Consider the following 24064-nt stretch of genomic DNA (forward strand, 5'->3'; position numbering starts at 1 on the left):
TGTAGACTCACAAACAAACGAGATCTGGGCCTCGAAAAATTACGACACAAGATAATGAAATTAATAATAAAAACATTTCACACGAACTGGTTGCAGGTCGGTTATGTCTTTGTTTCGAACGTCAGATGGCCGCGTAATTATTGTAAATTGCGTCTTCAATTTGATCCCATTCAGAGTGTGACACTATTAATTGGGTGTTGTTTTTATGAACGCGTGCAGTCAAATTGTTTCAGTGTGTTAATTGTCGTTCTTGTTCGTCTCAAACGAGACAAAGCCAACTGAGATGCAGACCTCGTTTACAGAGTGTGAACCTTTACATGAACATCCGGTGATCATTCGCCTACTCGATTTTAGACTAGATGGATCCACTAAATATCTTCAAAAATATCTTGCTAGCAGTCCATAGATTTCGCTACATTCTACGCTAATTCTTGACTTTCATCCGAGACTCCAACTCAATTTCCACTCATCAGAGTTATTCAAAACAGAATAAAATCAGTATAATGATGCTGCGCGGTTCCGCGTAGCACTCCCAATAACCGTAGGCTTTATTAACTTTAAATTGACCCGATCAAAACAGGTGAGGAAATGAAAACCGATTAAAAGTAGCTCATCTCCGGAGTAGTCAGAACTGGTTCAAACTGATTTTAAACACTTCTATGAATAATAATACCCAGCAATGAAATTTACGTGCAAACCAAGCTTCTTCGTTCGCTTGTTTCCAGAAGCAAGAGAAAGAGATAATTGTTTCAAACCAATCGGCAGTTTGGAATTTACGTAATGTGTTTATTATGGGGGAATACATTTGCTAACCCACTACCCGACAAAGTTGCGTCAGATTGGCGACCATCATACTGGTATTTAAATCCAATGCGCCCTGTCACAGTCGGATTTCCCCAACAGCTGCATGTCAGAACTTCGGATTCATCGTTTCGTTATCAGTAACAACCTTAGTAAGTAAACCAGATAACTAACGATAACCATTCGAAATTGGATTTCCCCTAGTGATCCAATAAAATGACAACAATCGCAAATCGCCCAATGCTAAAAGGTTTGCAAATTATCAAATTTACTCACACATCGCCGAATGATAGCCCCCAAAAACTCGAACCAGATTATAACCGATTTATTGTTGTGGAAGCAAAAAAGAGGAGAGTGAAAATCGAACAAAAAATCCAATTCTCCATATCTACCGATGCAACTCACGGTGCTCCTCAGACCCTAATTATCTAAAAAAAACCTTTATCGAATCTGTTCACATGAGTTGTTTTCTTATGGTTATAAGCTGCATGTCTGGGCAAAATTCTAAAAAAAATCGTAAGACCCGTTTAGAAGTTACGCTTTATTTAAACATTTATTAAGGCGAATAAAGGCATAGTAGTCGGGCTCAGAATGGGTTGCACTTCTAGTACTGCATTCGGTCTATCGTTACTCAAGTTTGACAGATCGCAGTACAATTTTCACAGTATTCTAGATTTTGCTCTATGAGCCTATGCATACCATAAAACGTATGACTTTTACTGTGCGCCCTGTTTTTAAGTTACCCGTGAGAAAGAGCGAGATAGCATCAACACACGGCGCACAGTAAAAGTCAAAATAACAAAAGAATTTATGGCATGTACAAAGGCTCATGATCTCAAATGCCATACATTGTTAACGTAGAATCAGAATGTGTAAAAAACTGTATACCCCTAAACAAGCCAATTAGCAAATTTACAACATAGTACCACGAACATAAACGCCCTTTTCGCCTTACGGTGACGGTAGTACGCCAACATCAAACTCAAATAAAAGCGATACGAGCGCCACGAGTGACCATGTGGCACACTACCAAATATTAATATTGAGTACTATTTTGCTGTATGAGTAAATAATTCCGAGCGTTGTGTCTGTTATCTGTAATTTTAGTTTTCAATAGTCGATTGCTATCCGTCATACGATATAAAGAGCAGCGGTAAAAAAACAGGAAATATAGGTACCGTAAAACGGGGTAACTTTGATAGTTTTTTCGAAGAAAAGTTCAATATTTATGCATGCTGTTTCAAAGATGTACAATTTATATTTTTAAAACAAGTACTGGCATCCTAGCTATCGATTACAGTCGATAGATTGGCAAAAGATTTATAATGAATGGATATATAATTTTTCATATAATCGAAAGTCGGTTTTCTGTTTTGGGGTAACTTCGATAATGGAGTAAGATTCGAACAAAATTGAATGAATAACGAACATTTGTAGGGCATTGCATACCTCTAGGCGTTTAACGTTATATGGAAATTTGTGACTTAGATTACAAAAATGGTCCCAGTTTGTGATAATGCTTTTCGCTAAGAGATTTGAAACCGTATTCAAGTTCTATGATAACTAGGCTGTCAAAAGTAAGTGGCCAACTATTCAAAACTACATCAAATAGTGATCGTAGAACAGATTGTTTGTAAGCGTTTCGAAAATGCTAAAATTGTGTATTTTTTTTAAATTCGCATAAAAAGGCTAATATGTTCTTGATTCAAATGAAAACCGCTCTTTCATGAAGTGTCATACTAATATTCTTTAGTTTTGCATTCGTTTTGCTTAACTGATTAACAGAAATTATGATATTTCGTTTAGTTTGTGGTGGGTTACGCACTATCAAAGTTACCCGCATTATCAAAGTTACCCCGTTTTACGGTAGTAGATTATTATTTTAATGGATTTCAATGTCGTTATACTTGCACGCTCAAGAAAATGGCTCCCTTGAATTAATGTGGATTTGCACATACGTTGCTTAAATTTCCAAAATCATTAGTTTTATATGTGCCATATACACACTATGATAGTAATAAATACCTACTATTTGCAGCACATATACGCCATTTGAAACGTATTCAAAGTATGTGCAATGTATACATTCTTCTGAAGCACATTGTGTAAAAACATGGCGTCCGTAAAAAGTTTTCGCGGTGGTGATCTAAATAAGCTGCATTTGTTCAGCGATATTTTGTTTGAATTGGAAGGTAATTATGGCTGAAAATCAACTCTATGATATTGTTATAACTTAATCTACTTTTATGCAAAGAATATTACAGTAATAAACGATGACCAGGACGATAATCGACTGATGAACTACCCACCTCACTGCCCACAAAGATGTGATGAGAATAAAAACCAAAACGAGTTGCCTCAACAAGCAATTTTTGGTTCGTCTGCTTCACCTGCTTATTATAATTATTTTTTTTATCATACCGCATATTGAGGCTGTTGTAATATGTCTATTAATCTATACAATAAACCTTTCTTCTTTATTTTTGATCATTATTGAATATAACAAGGAAAACCAAAAACGTTCATTAATATGATTTGTCCAATCAATATACTCCATTGAAGCCGCCCATGTAAAGTATGTGTCTGGGTTATGGATTGGATATGAAATAATCGTACTTTCAATGGAAATAAAGATTGACGACAATCCATTGATTTCGCACATACCCTTCATATGCAAACCCCCATTGCAAAAATCCATATGGGTTGGCACATGCATCAAATGAGGACATTATCTTGAGTGCAGGGTTTAATTTCAAATGTTTGTTATAAAAATCAAAGAGATTTGTCAAATAAAAACTAGCAACAAGAAAAAAATATTTTGCAATTTAAGCTATCGTACAAGAAGTAGACCATGTTTTCAGCCTTTTTGAATTTTTTTTTTTTTTTTTTTGCTCGGAGCACCTGTCCTTCATCATAACTTCAATTGAAATTTTTGCACGATGACTAAGCATACTTTTTCATTTCAAGAACTGTTACAATTAGAAATCTAAATGAAACTATATTTTTTGTCAAATATTTCAAAATTCGTTGCTCAAAAATGGTTGGGAAACTTTCCGAACCTTGTTGTTACTTCGAACAATTGAGTGAGTTTCTGCAGCGAAATATTTCTTTTTTAAACCTTTATTAATGTGTCTGAATGGGGTTAACCACAAGTTCAGCACTCTCCGAAATATTCATGATTTTGAAGAAACTCGTGAATTTTTCTAATTTTGCATCAAGGTATCAACATTTCGATTATTATTAAATAACGTTAAGGTTTTTTTTTCTCTATATTAAATTTATGACACAGAATTTTGCAGCTAAACTTATTTCATACTAAATGTATGGGGAATTTTTCACTGACAGAATACTTCTACGGCTCCAATTTAAAAATATTAGCCCAAATGCTGAACGGATTCGTAAAAATATGCAAGGTTTATGGAAATTCAATAATGATCGAGATTTTGACACCATATGTATAAGACTTGAAAAACAGCGTTTCATCATCTTCAATAATGCCTAAAACATCATAAACTGAAGATTAGTGAAAACCAGTGCGCGTTATTTTTGCCGGGCAGTGCATTAAGAAAGCCCGAGCAAGCTTTATTTTTCTTCAAAAAGGTTGTGCGCTTTTTTTGCCAGGTTCTGCAGCGAAATATTTCTTTTTTAAACCTTTATTAATGTGTCTGAATGGGGTTAACCACAAGTTCAGCACTCTCCGAAATATTCATGATTTTGAAGAAACTCGTGAATTTTTCTAATTTTGCATCAAGGTATCAACATTTCGATTATTATTAAATAACGTTAAGGTTTTTTTTTTCTCTATATTAAATTTATGACACAGAATTTTGCAGCTAAACTTATTTCATACTAAATGTATGGGGAATTTTTCACTGACAGAATACTTCTACGGCTCCAATTTAAAAATATTAGCCCAAATGCTGAACGGATTCGTAAAAATATCCAAGGTTTATGGAAATTCAATAATGATCGAGATTTTGACACCATATGTATAAGACTTGAAAAACAGCGTTTCATCATCTTCAATAATGCCTAAAACATCATAAACTGAAGATTAGTGAAAACCAGTGCGCGTTATTTTTGCCGGGCAGTGCATTAAGAAAGCCCGAGCAAGCTTTATTTTTCTTCAAAAAGGTTGTGCGCTTTTTTTGCCAGGTAGTGCATCGAGAAAACCTGAAGTATTCCCAGTTTGTTTCCGTCTTAGGTTGCGCGTTCTCTTTTTGTTTTTGAGTGCTTTGATATGGCCCGAGCAGATGTGTCGGTTACGTGCCTCGTCGGGGTTTTTTTTCGTTTTTCTCGGGTTGCGCTCGTTTTACTTGGCGATGCTTCATGAAAGAGCAAGCATTCGTGATTTTGTTTGGTGTCATCAGAGCGGTATTTTGTATGAAAAGCAAGGGTTACTTTTCTCGCGACTCCAGGGTGATTGTTTTTCTCAGGTAAGCCTGATTCGCTGCTGACAAGTAATTTCTTGGCCTATTTTGATGCATGGAAAATTTCTGCAAGAAATCGATCAAGCATGAGCTGTTTTCTGATCGCAGTACGCAGTTGAAAATAAATGTCAGTTCAAATGGGATTCGCTGTAGAAAATTTCTGCAAGGAATGGGCGAGAAATTTCTTTGGCGATTCTTTTTCAGTAGCAATTCAGGCATTAGTCTATATGCGTTGAGTGAAGCTGAAAGTGGATTGTGGCTGCTCAGTCGAGGATGAAGGATCAATTGGTGAGCTCGTTTAAATCTTTTATTTCAAGTCTGTAAAATATGTAAAATGAACATTTAATCGTTACAACGAATCGAAGAGAAGAAATTTTCTTCCATTACTCACTAGCAAGAAAATTGTCTTTCCCTCGAAGAAAATACGCACTGGAACTCGCCTACAAATATGTACACTGCAAATGTATTCCAGGGCTGTTTTCTTGAGTGAAAAAATATTTAAACAAACCCACTTTTAAGTTCTCTCAGTATATTTCATCTGGTAATCTGGTTTTTGATTTCCATTGAATTTGTGGACATATACAGTCAACTCTCCCTTACTCGATATTGAAGGGACCATCGAGTTAGGGAGGTATCGATTTACAGTACACAAAATCAATACAACTGCGATCCAAGGGACCATCGAGTTAGCCATGAAAACCAACTTTTACTATGGTTCTCTAACTCAATATCGAGATACGGAACATCAAGTAAGGGAGAGTTAACTGTACCATCAAAAAGGCGTAACTTCGAAACAATACCTCATTTTTAATTTTCCCAGACTTACCCATAGAAAGCGACAGATAAAGACAGATTTGTAGTTTTTCCTGATAAAAACGGTCTGGGGAGCACCGTGACCTCCACCACAGTTGGTTTGCGTTGCGATCTGATTTGCTGCACAAATACAGTGGAATGTTTGTGCATTGGAGCGCGGGACTTCTTTCTCCTGTTCTGTGACCATGAGCGTATGTGTTGACCATGGCGGCAAGCACGTGTTCGTGATCTGCTGCATCGCCAACTCTACCCCGAATCGAAAAGTAGATCAAAGTGACCCTCGCGCGGAGTGAACTGTTCTGCCGCTGATCGCCCTTTGCTGCACTTTCAGTGCCAAGCCTACTGACGATGCCTCCGAATTACATTCATTTTAAAAACCCATCCACTTCGATGGGGCCTTGCCCATCGCAAGTTCGAAACCCGTCGCTAACTATTTCCCGCCCCTCGGGAAAACCGCTCGAGCCCGTGTGTAAACACAGCAGCGATGGTATTCCTCACAACTCCACCACTCTAACTCCGTCATTCGCCCCTCAGACACTCACTCACGATATCGCGGGAACGTCACACTGTCTACCAGCCGCATGGTCTCGCTGTCATCGTCGGCAGTCAGTGCTCTCGGGTTCTTTATTCGCTCAACATCCTACCGTATCCCCCTATAAGTGCCGGGCGTGTTTCAGGGAGGACCTCTGTCGTCACGACGATTGACCGGCCAGCTTTGGATTAGGCCGCGTACCCTCTGCATGATCCAGGTGTTCTTCGAAGAATGGCTCTGCTGTCGTGTTTAAAAGTGGTAAGAGTCTCGATTCGTGCAGGATTGAAGAATGGCGACCATCGATCGTAGTAGCCTGAAATGATCCACAAAAGCCATTATGCTCTGCTAGGAATAGATTTCCTTGTTCGCTTCTTCATATGTGTATTTATAGCACCCCCACGTTACTCTAAATGTGGAAGAACGGCTTTATTGTTGCTAATGCTTGGATTTTTGTGTGTTTCTTTATTTGCAGAACATCGAAGCCGATAGAACAGCCACCGAGTATCTGGTCGAGCAAGGAGCGCCCAACAACAAGTCGCTGCTGAGCTTTTTTGCAATCGTAAGTACATACATATTGATATACCTACTCTAATATTTAATTCATCCGCACGAGCTCGAACGTGTATTGTGACAAAGGGGGAAGACTGATGATTTTGTATTAGTTTTTTTTTTTTGTTGCGATGTTTTCTGTTTCGGACAATGAGTTAAGTCAAATTATGATTGATTGGTTTTGTATCTGATTATGATCATGAGATTTTTTATCGCTTGTGGTACACCATTTGTAATAATTCTCAGTAATTCAGGTATGACCATCAAAGGAAGTCGAATTTAAGAGAATTTTTGTTCGATTTAGCATTAAAATTTCCACAAAAAGTGGCGCCACCAGTCTATTATACTATTATATAAGTCTGACGATTCGATTTGCTTTTTACGTGATCACTATTGAGCTGGCAGTTTGCAATCTAGCCTTCTGATTGACAGCTCTGCTCGGTTTGCATACAAACAGACGTGAGAGGAGTGCAAAGAACACCTTCCAGGAGGGCGTCGTGGATGTTGTACGCTCTAGATGTTTCTGCATGTTGATTCGTTGTACTAGAGTACTTTTTATGGAATGTTTCGTGACTAGTTTTTTTTTCTGCTGATATTTAGTCTGCTAGATTTTTTTTTCTGTTATTAAAGATTTTTTCAATCTAGTATTCGTTGAAGATTGCTTCTGGTCCGTTCAATATCGAGATTTAAAAAACTACAGTGAAAGCTCCAAGAGTCTATGTTCTACGACTCGATATCGACTTATGGAACTATACTAAAAACTAAATTTCATGGTTACTGTGATTCAAATAGCTTTCCAAAGCTTTTCTGTCATGGAAGTTTGACTGTAGCTATAATTTTGATAATACTAAACTTCATTAAAAAATTGCTATTTAAATAAATCAAATACGTATAATTTATGAGATTTTTGTTGGATTCTCAAAATTCTGGTACATCTGATAAAGCGCTCTGCCATAAAGGTGGAAGTATTCATTGAAATGACAGTGAAATCCTTTTGAATATAAAAAATCTCAAAATCATACCGTTCTGATTAGTATTCCAGTAACAGTAGTCCAGGGACAGTGGTTTTCCAGTTTTTTCATCATTCACTTTAATCACTACTTGCAAATTTCACGGTTTTTATTTCGTTTATATCACGCTTCTTGTGAATGTTATAATTTGAGCGTAAATTGATCTCAAGATGCTCAAAAAATGTGTAATTTCTATAAGCCAATCTCTAAAAAAGGAATTGAATTCATCTGCAAGCATGATTTTTTTCTTCACCTCATGACACAAGATTGCATACCAACAGTGTTGTGAAAAAATAAAATTCAAATACGCAACTCAGCAGTCAAAAAATCATGAAAACTCACCGGTTTGACTCATTGCCTCGTATTTCCACAGTTTTCTCACACAAAACAATGATTCCTTGTTTATCTGGTAGAATTAAAGTAATCCTCGCTAACGAAAGCAACAACATTCGATTTTCGAGTTTTTGACGGGTTTCATACCTCAATCATTTTTGACGGCTTGAGTGTGATAGAGTGATTTTGCATGAAAATAGTTAAGCATGAGATCTGGGATTTCCAATGAGTTTGATTTCGCGGGAGAGCTCATTGATTGAGTCTATCAACATCGTTCTGAAATGTGTCTTGACTTGCTTCTTGTCACCTTTATCTACAGAAGAAAAAATCGATCATATTACTTACGCCCTTACTCTAGCACACGTTTGATATTCTTCTTCTCTTTGCTAGCTAAGCCTTACATCAGTGAATTGAATTCCATCAAAAGGCAACATAACTATTTGTTTGCCGAATCCCATTTATAATTCTTAAACCGCCATTTGCACAACAAAGTTCGGGAAGCAAAAAGGTGTGATTCAAATTATATAAAATTGGTTTCTCAGGGAAGGGAAAAGTAGCAATATCCCGTCTGGAGCAAAATTCACGAGATCTGAATCGGCTCCCCACTTTGACTTCGGCATTGGATACTACCATATTGATAGATACTTTTTCTACAAAATAAAGTCAGTGACAAAAATTAGCTACCAAATGCTGTTTTTTCATATAAAATGCTCAAATTTGGGGCTCTGTATCCCAGTTTCTGGTAGTCAGATATGAAAGGTATTTGAATGACGTACTACCAATATTTTAAAGTTTTGTCATTAAATTTCAGACATTTTCCAACACATAACCACACAATGTAATGAATTCACTACAGATAAAATTCCAAGTTATTTGTAATTTCATCATTCAAATTTTAGCAAAATCCGACTACCAGCAGCTGAGATCAGGGCTGGTAGCGATTCACTTGTTAGTGGGCTGTCGTCGAAATTTGTTCGCGCCATTAATGATCGTTACTTATTCATTTTATAATTTAAAGTGATGAAAATCGGTTGGTTTTGCACTGAAACAAAATGTATCGTCATATTTTCTGCATGTATGGCCCGAATCGATATTAACTATGATGAATAAGTTTCATTACTTTGAAATTAGACAGATAAATCAACATGGCTGCCAAAACAAATCCACACTTTATCGCTTTTAAAATGTACCACTATAGTGGTTATCACGCTCTATTGTATAATGCCCTAGGGTAGAAGTGTTTGTGAAACTTAGAGGAAAACAATATGTACTCTGTCTCGGAAAGCACCCAGAATCTGGGTGTAAATATTTCAAATTGGGTAATATTTGCATATGCATTTTGATTAGACTGGAAATTGTGTGCAAGTTTCGTTGAGGAAAACAAAAACAAACTGTGTATAATGACCGTATGTGAATGTTCGTGAGTTCAAATATCACTAAGCTCTATAATTTTACGTGTGTAGTGCTACAACCCAATACATATAAGCCTCATTGATCAATTAAAACTGAAGGTTTGCTTCTGCAAAGTTTCGATGATAATTATTAGAATGATACAAAAGATAGGAAAAGCAGCATGACCTTCTCTGTGGTACCTTAACCTGCTTGTGTTTTCTAAATTTGGAATTAAACTAATCTGTACAAATAGTATTCCTACAAACCCGATATTTTTAGTTTTAATTTTCTGTAATCTTAGAAATACCGTCAGTGACAAAAGTTAGTAATCAAATGTTGTTTTCCCAACCAAAATGTTCAAGTTTGAGGCTACGTATTCAGGTTTGGTAGCGACCAAGCTGCAAAATAATAGTGACTTTAGTGACTAAAATGATCCGAATAGTGACCAAACAGTGACTTCAAAACTACAAAGAAAAAATGCCAAAATACGGTACCTTTTGACCACGATCTTTAATCAAACACAATGTCAAATTAAAATTTGGCGAACTAAAACAGTTCAAAATATTTCCTAAGTTCTTAACATTTGTCACCCCGTCGTCGTTTTTGACAACTAAATCTTGAAACAATAATGGAATTACTATCTATTTTCCGATTGAAGTATCTTGTAATTTCACTGTCAATTTGCTCAGAAGAATAACGGCAAAATGTTTATGTTCGCTACGATTTTTTCTGTCTATTAGACATTTTAATTTATAGTTTAAATATGAAACTAGAAGTTCAGAATTGAGAAAGAATGGACAAATACACATTAGACTGTAAAAATAGTAATGTAAACTTTAGTGACCAATTTTTCGAATAGAAGTGGCCTAAGCTTTTCCTTGTGGCCAACTTTTCTGAAAAGAAAAGTAATCTCGATGCGACTCTTGCCAGAATTGTCAATTGTCTTTAATCGCAGTACGCATATAAACAAGTTAAATTTCATGCTGCCTTTATCGAGCAAAAATGCAAGAAAACCATAAAACCGGAAAAATCGTGTCACCACTGTGCTCGAGTAATTTCGCATTCGGGTTTGGAAAAACGTTGGGAAGAAGAAGATTACAGTTTTGAAGAGCCGTGACATTTTTTGTTTTGAACAGTCATGGTTTGCTTTGGATTTTGATGGTCGTGTAGAAACATGTAAATGTAGAAGCGGTAAATGTTTGCTACAGTACTTTTCCCATCCCTGGTCTGAATACTGCAAAATATCTCATTTGTGGTCTACACTGAAAAAAAAAAGATTTTCAAAAATCAAAATCGATTCAAAATAATGGTAATTTTTTATTTCGATGAAATTTGGTCTCAAGATAATTTTTCCAAGACTTTAAATTTTAATTTTTTTGGCCACAAATGATTTTTTTTCAGTGTTTTGATTCAAAAATTTAGACAATTCACTACAAGTCATCTAAATAACATTTTTTTGTAGGAGTTGCATTTTTCGGTAAACATTATTCTGAAAAAAAATATCGGGTAAAAAGTTTGGCCCTTTTCAGAGGATAGTCCACATAAATTTTGGAAAAGTATGCAAAGCAGGGTGGGTGTACGGCTGTCAACTACAAACAAAGCTCGCCTAACAATCATCTCTCATGCGGGCCGGCCCAAACAGCACAGGTCGAAAACATGGCCCGCGTTTGCTGATGCATTACAGCACTCAAAAAGCGGGATGCCTAGCAGCTTTGTGAGCCAAAATAACACACCCACAAAACATGAACGGTAGGCGAACCTCGTTGCGTATATCCCCCCTGATGCAAAGGGGCTTACTTAGTCAAGGTCCACACATCCAGAAAATATCATTGGTGCTGCCAGCTTGGAATACAAAATGGGTCAAGAACCGACCCTTTTCAACATACAGTTCTAAAGTTAATAGCTTCAATAAAGTGATACACTTCTAAAGGGTAGTAGACGAAACACGTAAACTTTGTAGGCCAAGAGGTGTCTGCTCAAAGTCAACGCTACTTACCAATTTTTCAATTTTATACGAGGAAAGGTCAGAGATGGGCCCCTGATGTATCTGAAATTAATCTACGTTATCCTTTACCATCCCCGTGAATAAACGTCCATATCAAGTCCACTTATCTGTTGCTCCATCGCAAAGGCAAAATGTGTAAAGCAAACATCGGGGCGGTATCGTTTACTACAGCGTCATCATCCTTAATCGTCGGACGGTTGCAGGCCATATATTGTTTTGTTGAAAGGCCATTGCCTCCAGTCAGTGATATGCAATTGAAATTCATGTGTTGACATTTCACAATTTATTGTTGTCGGCAAGGAACGATCGGCACGCGTGCGTCAACGATGAAAGACCATGCACGGTGGGGGCCATTCGTACCTTGCTTGCAGCAGTAAAAATAATGCAAGCCCGAGAGAGATTCCGTTGTTCGACGGTTTGGCCGAAGGTGCTTCCGATTTGCGCCTTGGTCGTTTCAAAAGGGACAAGGACTTCCTTTGGAACGGAACTGTTCCTTGATAGGGTATCAGAGCCCTGTCCCAATTTTATACCAAACGCTTAAGTTTAGGCCAGAAACGCATGACTACTCAATTTTTAAATTTTTTTTTTTATTGGTTTAAGCCCAAAAAAAAACAATTATTCCGGTTTTCGAGACTTTGCCACAACCCTTGGTTTAAACTAAAATTTTGGGTGAATTTTGTTTTCCGTGTATCTTCCGAAATGTCAGATAGGAACGACCCCAGTAATAAGAAGTAAAACCCCTGAGGTGTTAGTGTCAACTAAGTAAACGTCAAACATGATTCAAAGTGTCAAGGTTAAAATTTCGACCAATTTTTAATTTAAGATTTTTGACGTCATCTATGCGCGAATTTTTTTTTAAAGTAGCAAGAAAATGCTTTGTAGTGTTATACAATAAAAAAAAACAAGCAAATTTAATTCTAATTTTGTTGACCCTATTACACATTTAATTTTGAATAGATAAGCAAGATAGCATGAAATTTGAAACTAAATCTTAATATCACAGTTAATTAATAGTCAAGTTCTGGGCAATGTCAGCCTAAGAAATTTAGCTGTTATGAGGTTAAACTTCAAAACTTCAATTCATAACAGTAAATCTTAATGACTATTGAAGTTAAATACATAGTATTAATCGTATAGTAGAAAGAAGTTTTTTCCAGTGCAGTGTCGGATTGTCTCTGATCGAAATCTTCCTGCATAATGTTGGCACCTCGTCGATCACAACAAGCCATTAATTTCCGCCCATCAGAGCGATGATGCCGCCAGCAGCTTTAAGTGCCTATTGTTTGCGCGCAAAATTATACGACCAATTAAAACCGAGCAATAGCTGTATCAAATGGCACAAATCAAGGCTAAAAATAGTTCGCAATTTTGCGACTCCCTACAGTGATACTAATGAGCACAGGTACCTCTGCTACATTGTGTTTGCCAAATAGAATCTGCAAACTTACGTCCCGCCCACGCTTTTCTATCGCGGTTTTACCGGACGGAAGAAATCGTTAAACGCTGGTGACATTGGGATCGCGATTGTTTCATAGGTCGGCCGGTTAGTTCCCTGTCTCACCGCTGTGGCAGTTGGGGTCCACCAAAATGATTTGTGTAGCCCATTACCTTTAATGTGAAACAGCATGGGTCCAATCTGAGATGGTGTACTGAATTTTTAAGAACAAAGCTTGTTCTTTAGACAAAGTTTGTGGTGGTTTTAAACATTGTATCAATCATTTGTTTCAATTGTTCAGTTAATAAAAACAAAATAGTGGGAGCAATTTTACTAGCAGTAGGTGCATTTACTACTGTTTTTTTGTTGTGATTATCCATTAATGAAGAGACGGAATAGAAGTTGCCTGCGGCGGCAGGGGTTTTTCCATACGATTTGAAACAATTAGAACGGTTATCCATAGGAAGACAATTTAAATGAAACTGCCTGCTACAATATGGGCATATGAGTTTCCTTGGGTAAATCCATTAGTATTTAAATGATTTAAACGGAGAGCCTGTGAATGAGTATGATTATAATTTACCTGATGGGTACGATTCTTAAGCAAGCGATGGTTAACTAAAAACGAGCATTGTTGGAGTTTCTGCCTGGGGAATTTCGGGAACGAAAAATTTTACCGTTCATCTGCCTGGTATGCGCCTCGTCGGTTCATTTGCGCGAAGGGTAATCCCTATATTTAGGCTTATGGTTGCCCCCGCAATTTGCGCATACAAACTTTTTGGTATCCTTTTTCATAGGTCAGACGTCTTTAGCGTGAGAAGAACCTCCGCCAATCATGCATTCAGCATCCATGCGAAAATGTTTGATACCATGACCCCACTTTTGGTACCGACGGCACTGAGTAGGGCTCTGGAAATTTCCTCCAAGTTTCTGGAAATATTCCGATATCACAAATACATCTGACATAAGTTTTGCTTTTTTCTTTATCTTTAATATTTTTAGATCAGTTTTGTTAAAGAGAACTAAATAATATTCTTGTGATGATTTCAGCTGTATGCCAGATTGAATTATCTTTTTCATAATAATTGCTTGGCTATTTTTCTTTTTCTTTTTTCATAATGATTACTAGCTATTTTTCTTTTCGAAAAATCTTCAATCCAATTAAATGAGCTGATTAAAATTCCCCAACATCCGCCTAAAATTTAAGATCCCGTTCGAAAAGGCTTCCTTCTCATTATCTAAACTTAATTTATCTCCGGCACGATCAATTGCGTCACTGCATAATTCCTGCCTGGATCGATCCAGTTCTTCCCACCGATCGCAAAATCCATTCGTCCGTTTCACCTTCCACACCGCCCCTTCAGACAAAATCAACGGTTCGAAATTAAATGAATCCCCGCCAACGGGACAGCCCACATTTCCGCCCTTAAATCCAGAGCTGCCTCCCGATTGGTGGTCGTCGCTACTCCCCGAAACACAACGCAAACGGCCACACCTAAATGCACCACTTGTGGTGCAAACCCCTCCCTCTCCTTCAAGGTGGACCAGCAAAAAGCTAAATCAGCCGGTCGCCCGGCGATTGACGTCATTGGCAAGTGTGTCCGCCACCTCGATACGATCTCGAGAAACGAGACGACACGGACTTTATAGCGAAGATCACCGCGTACAAGTCGACCATCAACGCCACCCGAGCAGAAGAAAATACCAAACTTATAAGCTGAATAAGATATGAAAGAGTCCTGCATAAGAGGTAAAATACCTCAAAGAATATCTTATGAATATTCTACAAACTCCTAGCTGGTATTGCAATACCTCAATAATACATCATAAATTTTCATATAGAAGGGAAGTTTTTAAATAGTAGTTAAAAACAACAATAGCTTTCGAATACCTCAATAACGTATTTTTAATTGTTTAAAACAATATTTTCAATTAGGGTATAAAACCAAAATATGGTATGCATAAATAGTACTAGTTATTCGCTCCTGCTCGGGCCACTCGGACCTTCAATCCGGCTCACACGTGAAATCAAGAGCACTCTGATTCGGTGCAGCGCTTCTCGACTCCCAGACAAACGATTGCCCCTTCGTGGAGCCCGCGCTGTTCAAGAGTTGCAGCACCATCGAAACCCGCGAAAATCAACCAATCAACCAACGCCAACAGGCAAACGTAACCGAAACGGGTTGATTCTCAAAGTCCGTGAGCTGACTGGAACCGACCGACGCGCCGACTCGCTCATTCAGCCGAGCTGAAAACGACATTTCCATGCGTTTGACGTCAATCGAACTTAATTTTTATAACAAACACACCAAGTCAGGCCCCAACGCAGAGGCGGCCTTAGGCGAGGGCGTGGAGGGGGTTACTCATCCTCATTCGCTGTTCGGTAACGGTTTCCTTTGATAGCATTTGTAGCGCTCCAGATAACTGTATGCTGAGATGATGCGCTTGAGACCTTCACAAAACCTGTTCCTAATACATCTACAATGCAACGAGCAATCAATCTGAAATCGTGACTAAGCCAATTACACAATTGCCCAAATTCTAAATCATTAAGGAACTATGACTCAATTGGTATAAAGCTCGCATAAGAGTCATCCTTCTCCCATAGGAACGATATTAACGGCGACGACGCCCCTATGATTGGTGGGAAAGGAGTGGCTTCCGAGCACAAATTCCAGGTCGCATAAACTGGCGACGCACTATGGTACCGCCCATAGGTCATAAATTGAAAAATAAGTTGGTCTGTTTTTTAATCCTTTACCTTTTCATGGATCTATCATGATCTCAATAATATAGAAACATATTTTTATCAAGTCCCTGTGGGATATTTATAAATAGTAAGGTTGTGACTAATAGGTTCACTGATCACTGTTCTAAATTTGTGATAATCTATTGGTTTTCGCATTTTGTTCTTTGCCTTCGTCAACCAAAATAAATTGATTTTTTGAAAATTTGAAACACTCATGATTCGAGCATTTTCGTCTGCTCACGTAAAAAATCCGCAATAATTCTTCGCTTGCTGAAAGAAGAAATAAGCTTCACACCAAATGTTTGTAAAATATCCCTTGTCTATCTGTAATGAATCAATGAATGTATTTTAACTTAAAGATGTGTGTAGTTTCAAGTACTTGTTAACAGGTTTATTGTTTAGTAGTAATTACAAAACAGCAAGCTATTTTTTTTTAAATAAATCACAAATAAAACATAAACAAATGTTTGACAGCTCACCAGAGTGTCTTATCTCTGCGCTGGATATGGCCTATTTAGCTGTAATGCATCCTTAGTTCAAACGTTACACTGTTGAGTGGTTATAAGAAGTTATGCGTTTATTTTCTAAAATGCATGTATAATTCCAAATGGATCAGATAATAAGGTATTAAGTGGTTTTCAGATTCTGATTCTGATTCTGATTCTGATTCTGATTCTGATTCTGATTCTGATTCTGATTCTGATTCTGATTCTGATTCTGATTCTGATTCTGATTCTGATTCTGATTCTGATTCTGATTCTGATTCTGATTCTGATTCTGATTCTGATTCTGATTCTGATTCTGATTCTGATTCTGATTCTGATTCTGATTCTGATTCTGATTCTGATTCTGATTCTGATTCTGATTCTGATTCTGATTCTGATTCTGATTCTGATTCTGATTCTGATTCTGATTCTGATTCTGATTCTATTCTGATTCTGATTCTGATTCTGATTCTGATTCTGATTCTGATTCTGATTCTGATTCTGATTCTGATTCTGATTCTGATTCTGATTCTGATTCTGATTCTGATTCTGATTCTGATTCTGATTCTGATTCTGATTCTGATTCTGATTCTGATTCTGATTCTGATTCTGATTCTGATTCTGATTCTGATTCTGATTCTGATTCTGATTCTGATTCTGATTCTGATTCTGATTCTGATTCTGATTCTGATTATGATTCTGATTTGGTGAAGGTGCATGATGATATTGCTTCATCAATTGATAGAAAAGGAATAGCAGTTATCTTGTTGATAGATTTCGCAAAAGCGTTTAAACATGTTTCACACAATAAGCTGTAAACTTGGTTCTCTTTTTGAATTCTCCCTATCTGCTGTCAAATTAATAGGAACTAATCTCGCACATAGATACTAATCCTTTTTTTAATGGTGTTAGGCTTTAAGTCCAATTGATTCAGGGATACCACAAGCATTGGATCTAATATTGGACCCCTTTTTTCTCTTTTCATCAATGACCTTCCAGCCGCATTAAAATTCTGCTAAGTAGGGGGGCTGGGGGCAAGAAGGACACCTTAAGATATATAGGTTCAAATCATGGTTGATAAGCACAATTCTTGAAGATTATTCCAGTGTAGGGGCAAGCTCAGCTCTTGTTCTAAATGATGTTATCGATAGATTTCAAAAATATAAGAAACACATGATGATTTGAGATTTTTGAAAATGTCCCTTCTTATGAGGTTTTTAAACGAGGCACGGGGCAAGAGTGTCACTTGTATGGGGCAAGAAGACCACCAGAGCAAAATGCCACAAATTTTGTATATTATTATTTCCCCGCCTAAAGGATAAATTGTAGAGTAAGTAAGGATAAAAACTAAGGGATAAAAGTTGACTTATAGTTAAAAAGTAATTTTACAAAATTAATTTAGTTTTCATCTTATTTGACTGTAACAATAATAGTAAAAATTTTCAGAAACCATTTTGAATGTCCAAGATGGTTTATTTTGATTTTATTTAGTAGGAACCATTGATTGAATGCAATATTAAACAAGAAAAATAAAAGTTCATTTGATTTTATATGAGAAAATTGCGGTGTCCCTCTTGCCCCATAAGACATACTGTTATTATATATGTAAAATTTAATGTCAAAAGGACTTTTTCGAAAAAAAATTCCTCACAGCTATATTAAACAATTGAAAATCATCAATACTGTGTGGAAAAATCAATATGTTTTGTATTTATTGGTAGTCAAACCTTGTTTTCCAGTCTTACATTTTTATAATATTTCGCATATTTTGCGTTGGTGAGTTAAAGACATTTTTCTATTTTTTGTGTAAAAAACATTTTTAAGTGTAATATTTACACAACCCTCAATTAGTACTCAATTTATACTTATCCTGCGTTAAACATCAAAAAATTGATTTGAACTACGTGAAATTAGAGGTGGCACTCTTGCCCCGGGTGTCCTTCTTGCCCCATGTCCCCCTACACATGTTCGCCGATACAAATTTATTTCTGTGCTGATTCTAGAACAAGTGCCATGCAAAAGTCGATGTTAATCAACTACGATCTACAATAACACAACCAAAACTAAAGCCGTGTTTATCAATCGGCAACGACGATTCTACTTTTATATGCCTGAACTTATCATGAATAATGAACAAATTCAATTCACAGTCCAAGTAAACAATGTATGGATCATCCTTAATTCTAAATTAGACTGGGAACATCAAATAAATTCACAAGGTGGTAAAATATACGGTACTTTTAAAGAGCTCTCACTTACTGCTAAGCATCTTAGCTATCAAATGAAAATCAAATTGTTCAAGTCGCTTATTAACCCATATTTGTCTATAATTACTTTATTTACTTGAATGCTACCGGAAACAGTATTAATAAGCTACGTATTGCGCTCAATTTCTACATCAGGTTTGTTTTTAACATTCCAAGATTTGGAAGTGTCACCCATCTTCGAACATTTTTAATTAGCTGTCCTTTCGATAAGTTCCTCAAGTATACATAGATCATGTCGTCATATTTACAAAATACTTATATCTGATAACCTGGGTTATCTGTCGTCAAAGTTGAATCTATGTAGAAACACCAGAACAAGAAGTCTTTTTGTTCGTTTACATCACTCCAGTTACTCTCTGTTTGTAACAGGTTTAATTAATTGGAATCACCCACCATTGAATCTAAAAATTTCCGTTTATTTTTGGAGCCTTACACGGAATCTACTCTTGGAGTTGAATTGAACGCACTTAAAAAGCACACCGCAATTGATTAATAGCAAGATCAGCTGAATCGATGAATGAGAAATAACACATCCTACTCGATATCAACCAATTGTAACATTTAATAGGGGCCTTCCTTAGCCGAGTGGTTAGAGTCCGCGGCTACAAAGCAAAGCCATGCTGAAGGTGTCGGCCCAAGTAACCACAAGCATTATAACATTGCACGTATTCTACTGCATAACAACAACATTGATGCAACATTGCTTTTATTCAACAAATTTCAAGAGCTGTCAAGCAATAAAGCATTAACCCTACATTACACATGTATCAATGCACTAACATCACTTTATAAATTGTACTGATGCATTAATATAACTTTATAAGTTGCTTCATTGCTTCATCGTCCTTCTTGCATTAATTTAACTGTAAAAGTGCCCTTTTCCACTTTTAAACTACTTTAATGGTAGGCTTACGGCAATGCAGCTGCATTATATATGCAATGATATAATGCTCCATGGTTACTTGGGGGGGTTCGATTCCCGGTCGTACCAGGATCTTTTCGTAATGGAAATTTCCTTGACTTCCCTGGGCATAGAGTATAATCGTACCTGCCACACGATATACGAATGTGAAAATGGCAACTTTGGCAAAGAAAGCTCTCAGTTAATAACTGTGAAAGTGCTCATAAGAACACTACGCTGAGAAGCAGGCTCTGTCCCAGTGAGGACGTTAATTCCAAGAAGAAGAAGAACATTTAATAAGATTGTAAATCTTGCGTTACAAGAATGAAGCATAAAAAAATAAATAAATTGTCAATTTGAATGTAGAAAACTCTTTTTTTAGTTTGGCATCTGTTTTTTGACAGATTTTTTTTAAAGGGCTTTAAATATATAAATGCTATCGCTTTATAGCATAGCATAGCATAACATAGGCGACTGTACAAATCGTGGGTGGCTGTACAATTCTCAACTCTACCTGTTTTGAAAAATCTACATGTAGTGTCGCAAGCAAATGTTTTTTTTTTTTTTTTTCATGACGGCTTATTTCTACATAATAGAAATAAACCAAATAAGTGTCATACTGTAAACCAGGCCTCGTCTTTACAATCGCTGAGAAAGGGAAGGAACGTTAGCTCAAAGTCTACTTAAGAAGATACAGGGAACCCAAACTATTTTCATAAACGTTGCGGGATGGTAGGATAGAGAGTATGCTAGGCTGAGCTCAATTTGATAATTTAGAGTATAATTGGTAGAATCAATCTTCAAAGACGCTATCAATGGTACATTTCGGCTACAAGAAACTATTGCTTTTGCTTTATTTGTCTTCATTATTTAGAATTCTGGAAATGATATCCCAGTAAAGACACGATCGTACATGAACGGATATAATAGTACAAATGCGATATACGTATTTTTTGCAAGCAGCCTTATGGCACATGTATGTGTATAACCTCCACTTTTTTACTCTTGTGCGCTATCATATAGGAGTTTGGGTTTACTGGGATCAATTACAATAACCTCAAGAGCTTTTTTGATTGTCAAAATGTAATTGCTTTGAATATTGCTAACGAAATTATCAGATTTTATATAGGAGGCTTTATGACCTCTTCATAAAACAAACGGAACCACTGTGCGACGTCTGGTGACGGCGGTGGGCGGCTGTTGATAGCGTGCGAGAATCGAGCCAAACAAATCGATCAGTACGGTGTCGAGTGCGAGTCCCATTAGCCGTGTGCGCGCGAGTGCCTACTTAGATAGCGATCAGTGTTATCGTGTAAATGGCGCAAGTTTTGCCATCGTTGGATCGTGTGCGCTTCCAATTCCCGACCAGTATTGCAGCAGTTGCAGCCGCACTTGAACGGGTGGGTAAATTATGTCTCTGTAGAACACCCATTTCTCAAAAAAAGACGTTTGACATAATGAACATTTCGAATGAATCAGTTTCATACAATATCAGGTAGCATTTTGAAGAATGCAATGCGAAATCCATAACAGTATGCGAAACGTCCCTGCTAAAGCCATTTATTCTCGATTGATCGATTAACACATGTCCGATGGTTCAAAGCGCGATAGTTAGTGATTAAGTCACGCCGTTGTCGCTCTGTCACCGTTAGCAATTGGTGCTAGCTAAGCGCCTTTGCCAGTCGGTATGTGGCCCCATAGTAGATATGATATACAGCTGACGTGCGTAATCATCAACCACAGTGAGAGAGTCGCGTGTAAAACAGTTACAATAGACCGGCCGCGGCGGCGGGCGAGAAGAAACTGATACACGCAGACAGATTGACGTCATTGCTGACCGTGATGCGTGTGTGCACTACCAAGCAGCGGAAAGTTCGACAGCACTGACTGGTGCCTATTGTATGGTCGAAGTCGAACCGATGTAGAGTGGAAGTAAGTATCCGGAGAAACGCTCTATGGACGCAAATGCCACCGCCGCCGCAGCCAGCTCTGGTTCTTTGAAGGCTTCCCGAGCTCGCCGCTCGAGTTCACTGCTTTTCGGAGACTTTTGTTGGGAAGGCTTCTGGCATTGTCGGTCGGTTTGGGTGCACGACGACAATGACGTCAATCGGCTTCGAAGTGTGAGGTCTCACCAGGGAAGTATCAGTTGCTGTTGCGGCTATCGGAGACTTGGGGAAGGAAACGAGAGAAAGGTTTCCTTGCTGCGACGATCTACAATGTATTCGGTGTCCCCCGTGATGGTCAACCGACAGGTTTATGACGGTTGTTGCGAAATGGCACCGCATGCAGAGGGGTGAAGATGGGTTGAGGATTTTTTTATTGCAATTTGAATTCCTGTTTGAATTTAGAGGCTGATTAATTTTGTCATAAAACTGGAAGTCATACGACTGATCGCAAAAATATGTAAATTATGATTCGAATATAAATGATTAGATGAAAACCGAAGAATTTATAGGATTAATAGCGAACACGTTATTATACTTAACAATCGCCTTAAGACACGTGTTTCAAATATTCTTTACTAAACAAGGATCAACGCTTCCCGCCTTGAGACCATGTTTTGAAGTTTGACGGCTTTCACTACTGCTTCGTAGATAGACGGATATTAACGGAATATGCATTTAATATGATCCACAAAGTTTCATTCCAGAGATTTTGAAGATGTTTCTCCACGGATTCCTCAATAAATTCGACCAGAGATATCTCATGAAGTTCTTTCTGAAATTGCCCCAGGTTTTTTTTTCTAGATTTTAATCCATAAATTACTCCTTCAGTTTTTCGATACATTTCTCTAGTAAATACTACAGCAACTATTACTCTAAATTCTACGATCATTCATACACAAATTTGTTCATGGAGTTTTGGGATGTTTCAGATAATCCAGCAGATTGTTATCCAGGGGTTCTATTGATTAGTTACCAATAATTTCAAAAATAATCTTCCTATTGAGTCCAGTCCAGTTATCATTTTTTTTTAGAATTTTCTTTTACTTAAAAATTTCCTTCACAATTTTCTGAAGACTTTTCTAGGGACATCAATGTTTAGATTATTTTTTTTTACTAATTTGGAAGCTTTCCTGATGAATTTCTGGAGCAGTTCCTAAAGGAGTATTAGATGAAATATTTGGGGAAATTTTCAATTATATCCCTAGAAAAATTATTGATTGAAATCCTATGAAAATCCTAAACGGCTATTGTGGAGGACATCCTAAGAAATCTCTTAAGACTTCTCTCAAAAGTAAATCTTAGAGGGAATCCTAGGGAGGTCGATGGAAGAATCTTTGGATTATATCTTGTAAAACTTAGAAATTTCTTGGAAAATTTCTGCGAGAATGTTTTGAGACAATACTAATGCATTCTTTAGAGTAATTTCTGAGGTAATTCTTAGAAAAAATCAGGTTAAATTTCAAAAGGTATCTTTAACGAAATTCGTGGATGATTTGAAGCAAACTTTAGACAAATACCTATATTGATGTCTGATTTAATTCCTGGAAACAACCATGTACAACTATACAGTAATACAAGTAGTAATGCTTGTCGCTATGTCACGAGTACTTAAAAACTCTTTGAAATATCCTTAGAATTATATCTGGTCGAAATGGAAATTCTGATCTTCTTTCACCTGTTAGGTTAATTTAAGTTCTGCTTTTTCAAACACGAGATCTCTAAAGTTCCTATTTTCGCGAGGAAATGGTCGACTCCCGTTCCGACATTCAGTAGCTCCTGTATCGGATCCAGAATTTTAATTCATATTTTTTTCCAAAATATAAACTGCCACATAAAGGAATACAAACATAAAATTCTCATCACGAGAAATATAAAATCCAACTGTTTCGTGAAGGTAAAACTATCGGAAGCTAAATTTGTGTATTTTGGATATAATCGATGGTAGACTGAAAGGAAGGATTAGAATCCTATAGAGTTTCTGATGAATCCTCACAGGAATTTTTAAGAATCCTAACACAATTTTCATTCTCCGGATTCTCATTGGATTCCTCGCATGTTTCACATAAGATACTTCGCAGCATTTTATTTGAAATATTCTCAGAACTATCATCAGCATTATCGCAAGATTCACTACGGTTTCCTACCAGCATTCTCATGAAAATTATCTCAGAATTCTCATCAGAATCCTCTCAATATTCACATAAGAATCCTATTGGGATTCTCATCAGAATCTTTAAAAGATTCTTTTCAAAATCGCCTTAGGTATTTCATCAGCATCCTCTCTGAATGCACTTCGGAATCGCGTCAAGTTTTCAAAAAAAAATGTTTGGATTCGATGGAAAAATTTGACAATTCTCACCAGAATCTTTTCAGGATTCCAATCAGAATCCTCTCGGGAATCTTCGCTAGAATCTAT

At 37.1% G+C, this 24064-nt stretch overlaps 1 protein-coding gene across 3 annotated transcripts in view; it reads left to right on the forward strand.

Moving 5' to 3' along the window:
- Positions 1-24064, forward strand: part of LOC5573849 (inositol-trisphosphate 3-kinase A) — a 53765-nt gene that overhangs the window by 14619 nt on the left and 15082 nt on the right. Inside the window, exons 1-2 of one of the 3 annotated variants that reach the window (XM_021845589.1) lie at positions 6565-6834; positions 7049-7135. In XM_021845589.1, the coding sequence (XP_021701281.1) occupies positions 6808-6834; positions 7049-7135 (114 nt within the window). In that variant the 5' untranslated portion in view covers positions 6565-6807. Of the gene's footprint in view, positions 1-6564; positions 6835-7048; positions 7136-20957; positions 21103-24064 lie in introns of those variants that run through there. The other 2 variants (XM_021845588.1, XM_021845590.1) reach the window with 2 other exon arrangements.

This window comes from Aedes aegypti, chromosome 2 (assembly GCF_002204515.2).
Source record: "Aedes aegypti strain LVP_AGWG chromosome 2, AaegL5.0 Primary Assembly, whole genome shotgun sequence".
In the NCBI taxonomy this organism is placed as follows: domain Eukaryota; kingdom Metazoa; phylum Arthropoda; class Insecta; order Diptera; family Culicidae; genus Aedes; species Aedes aegypti.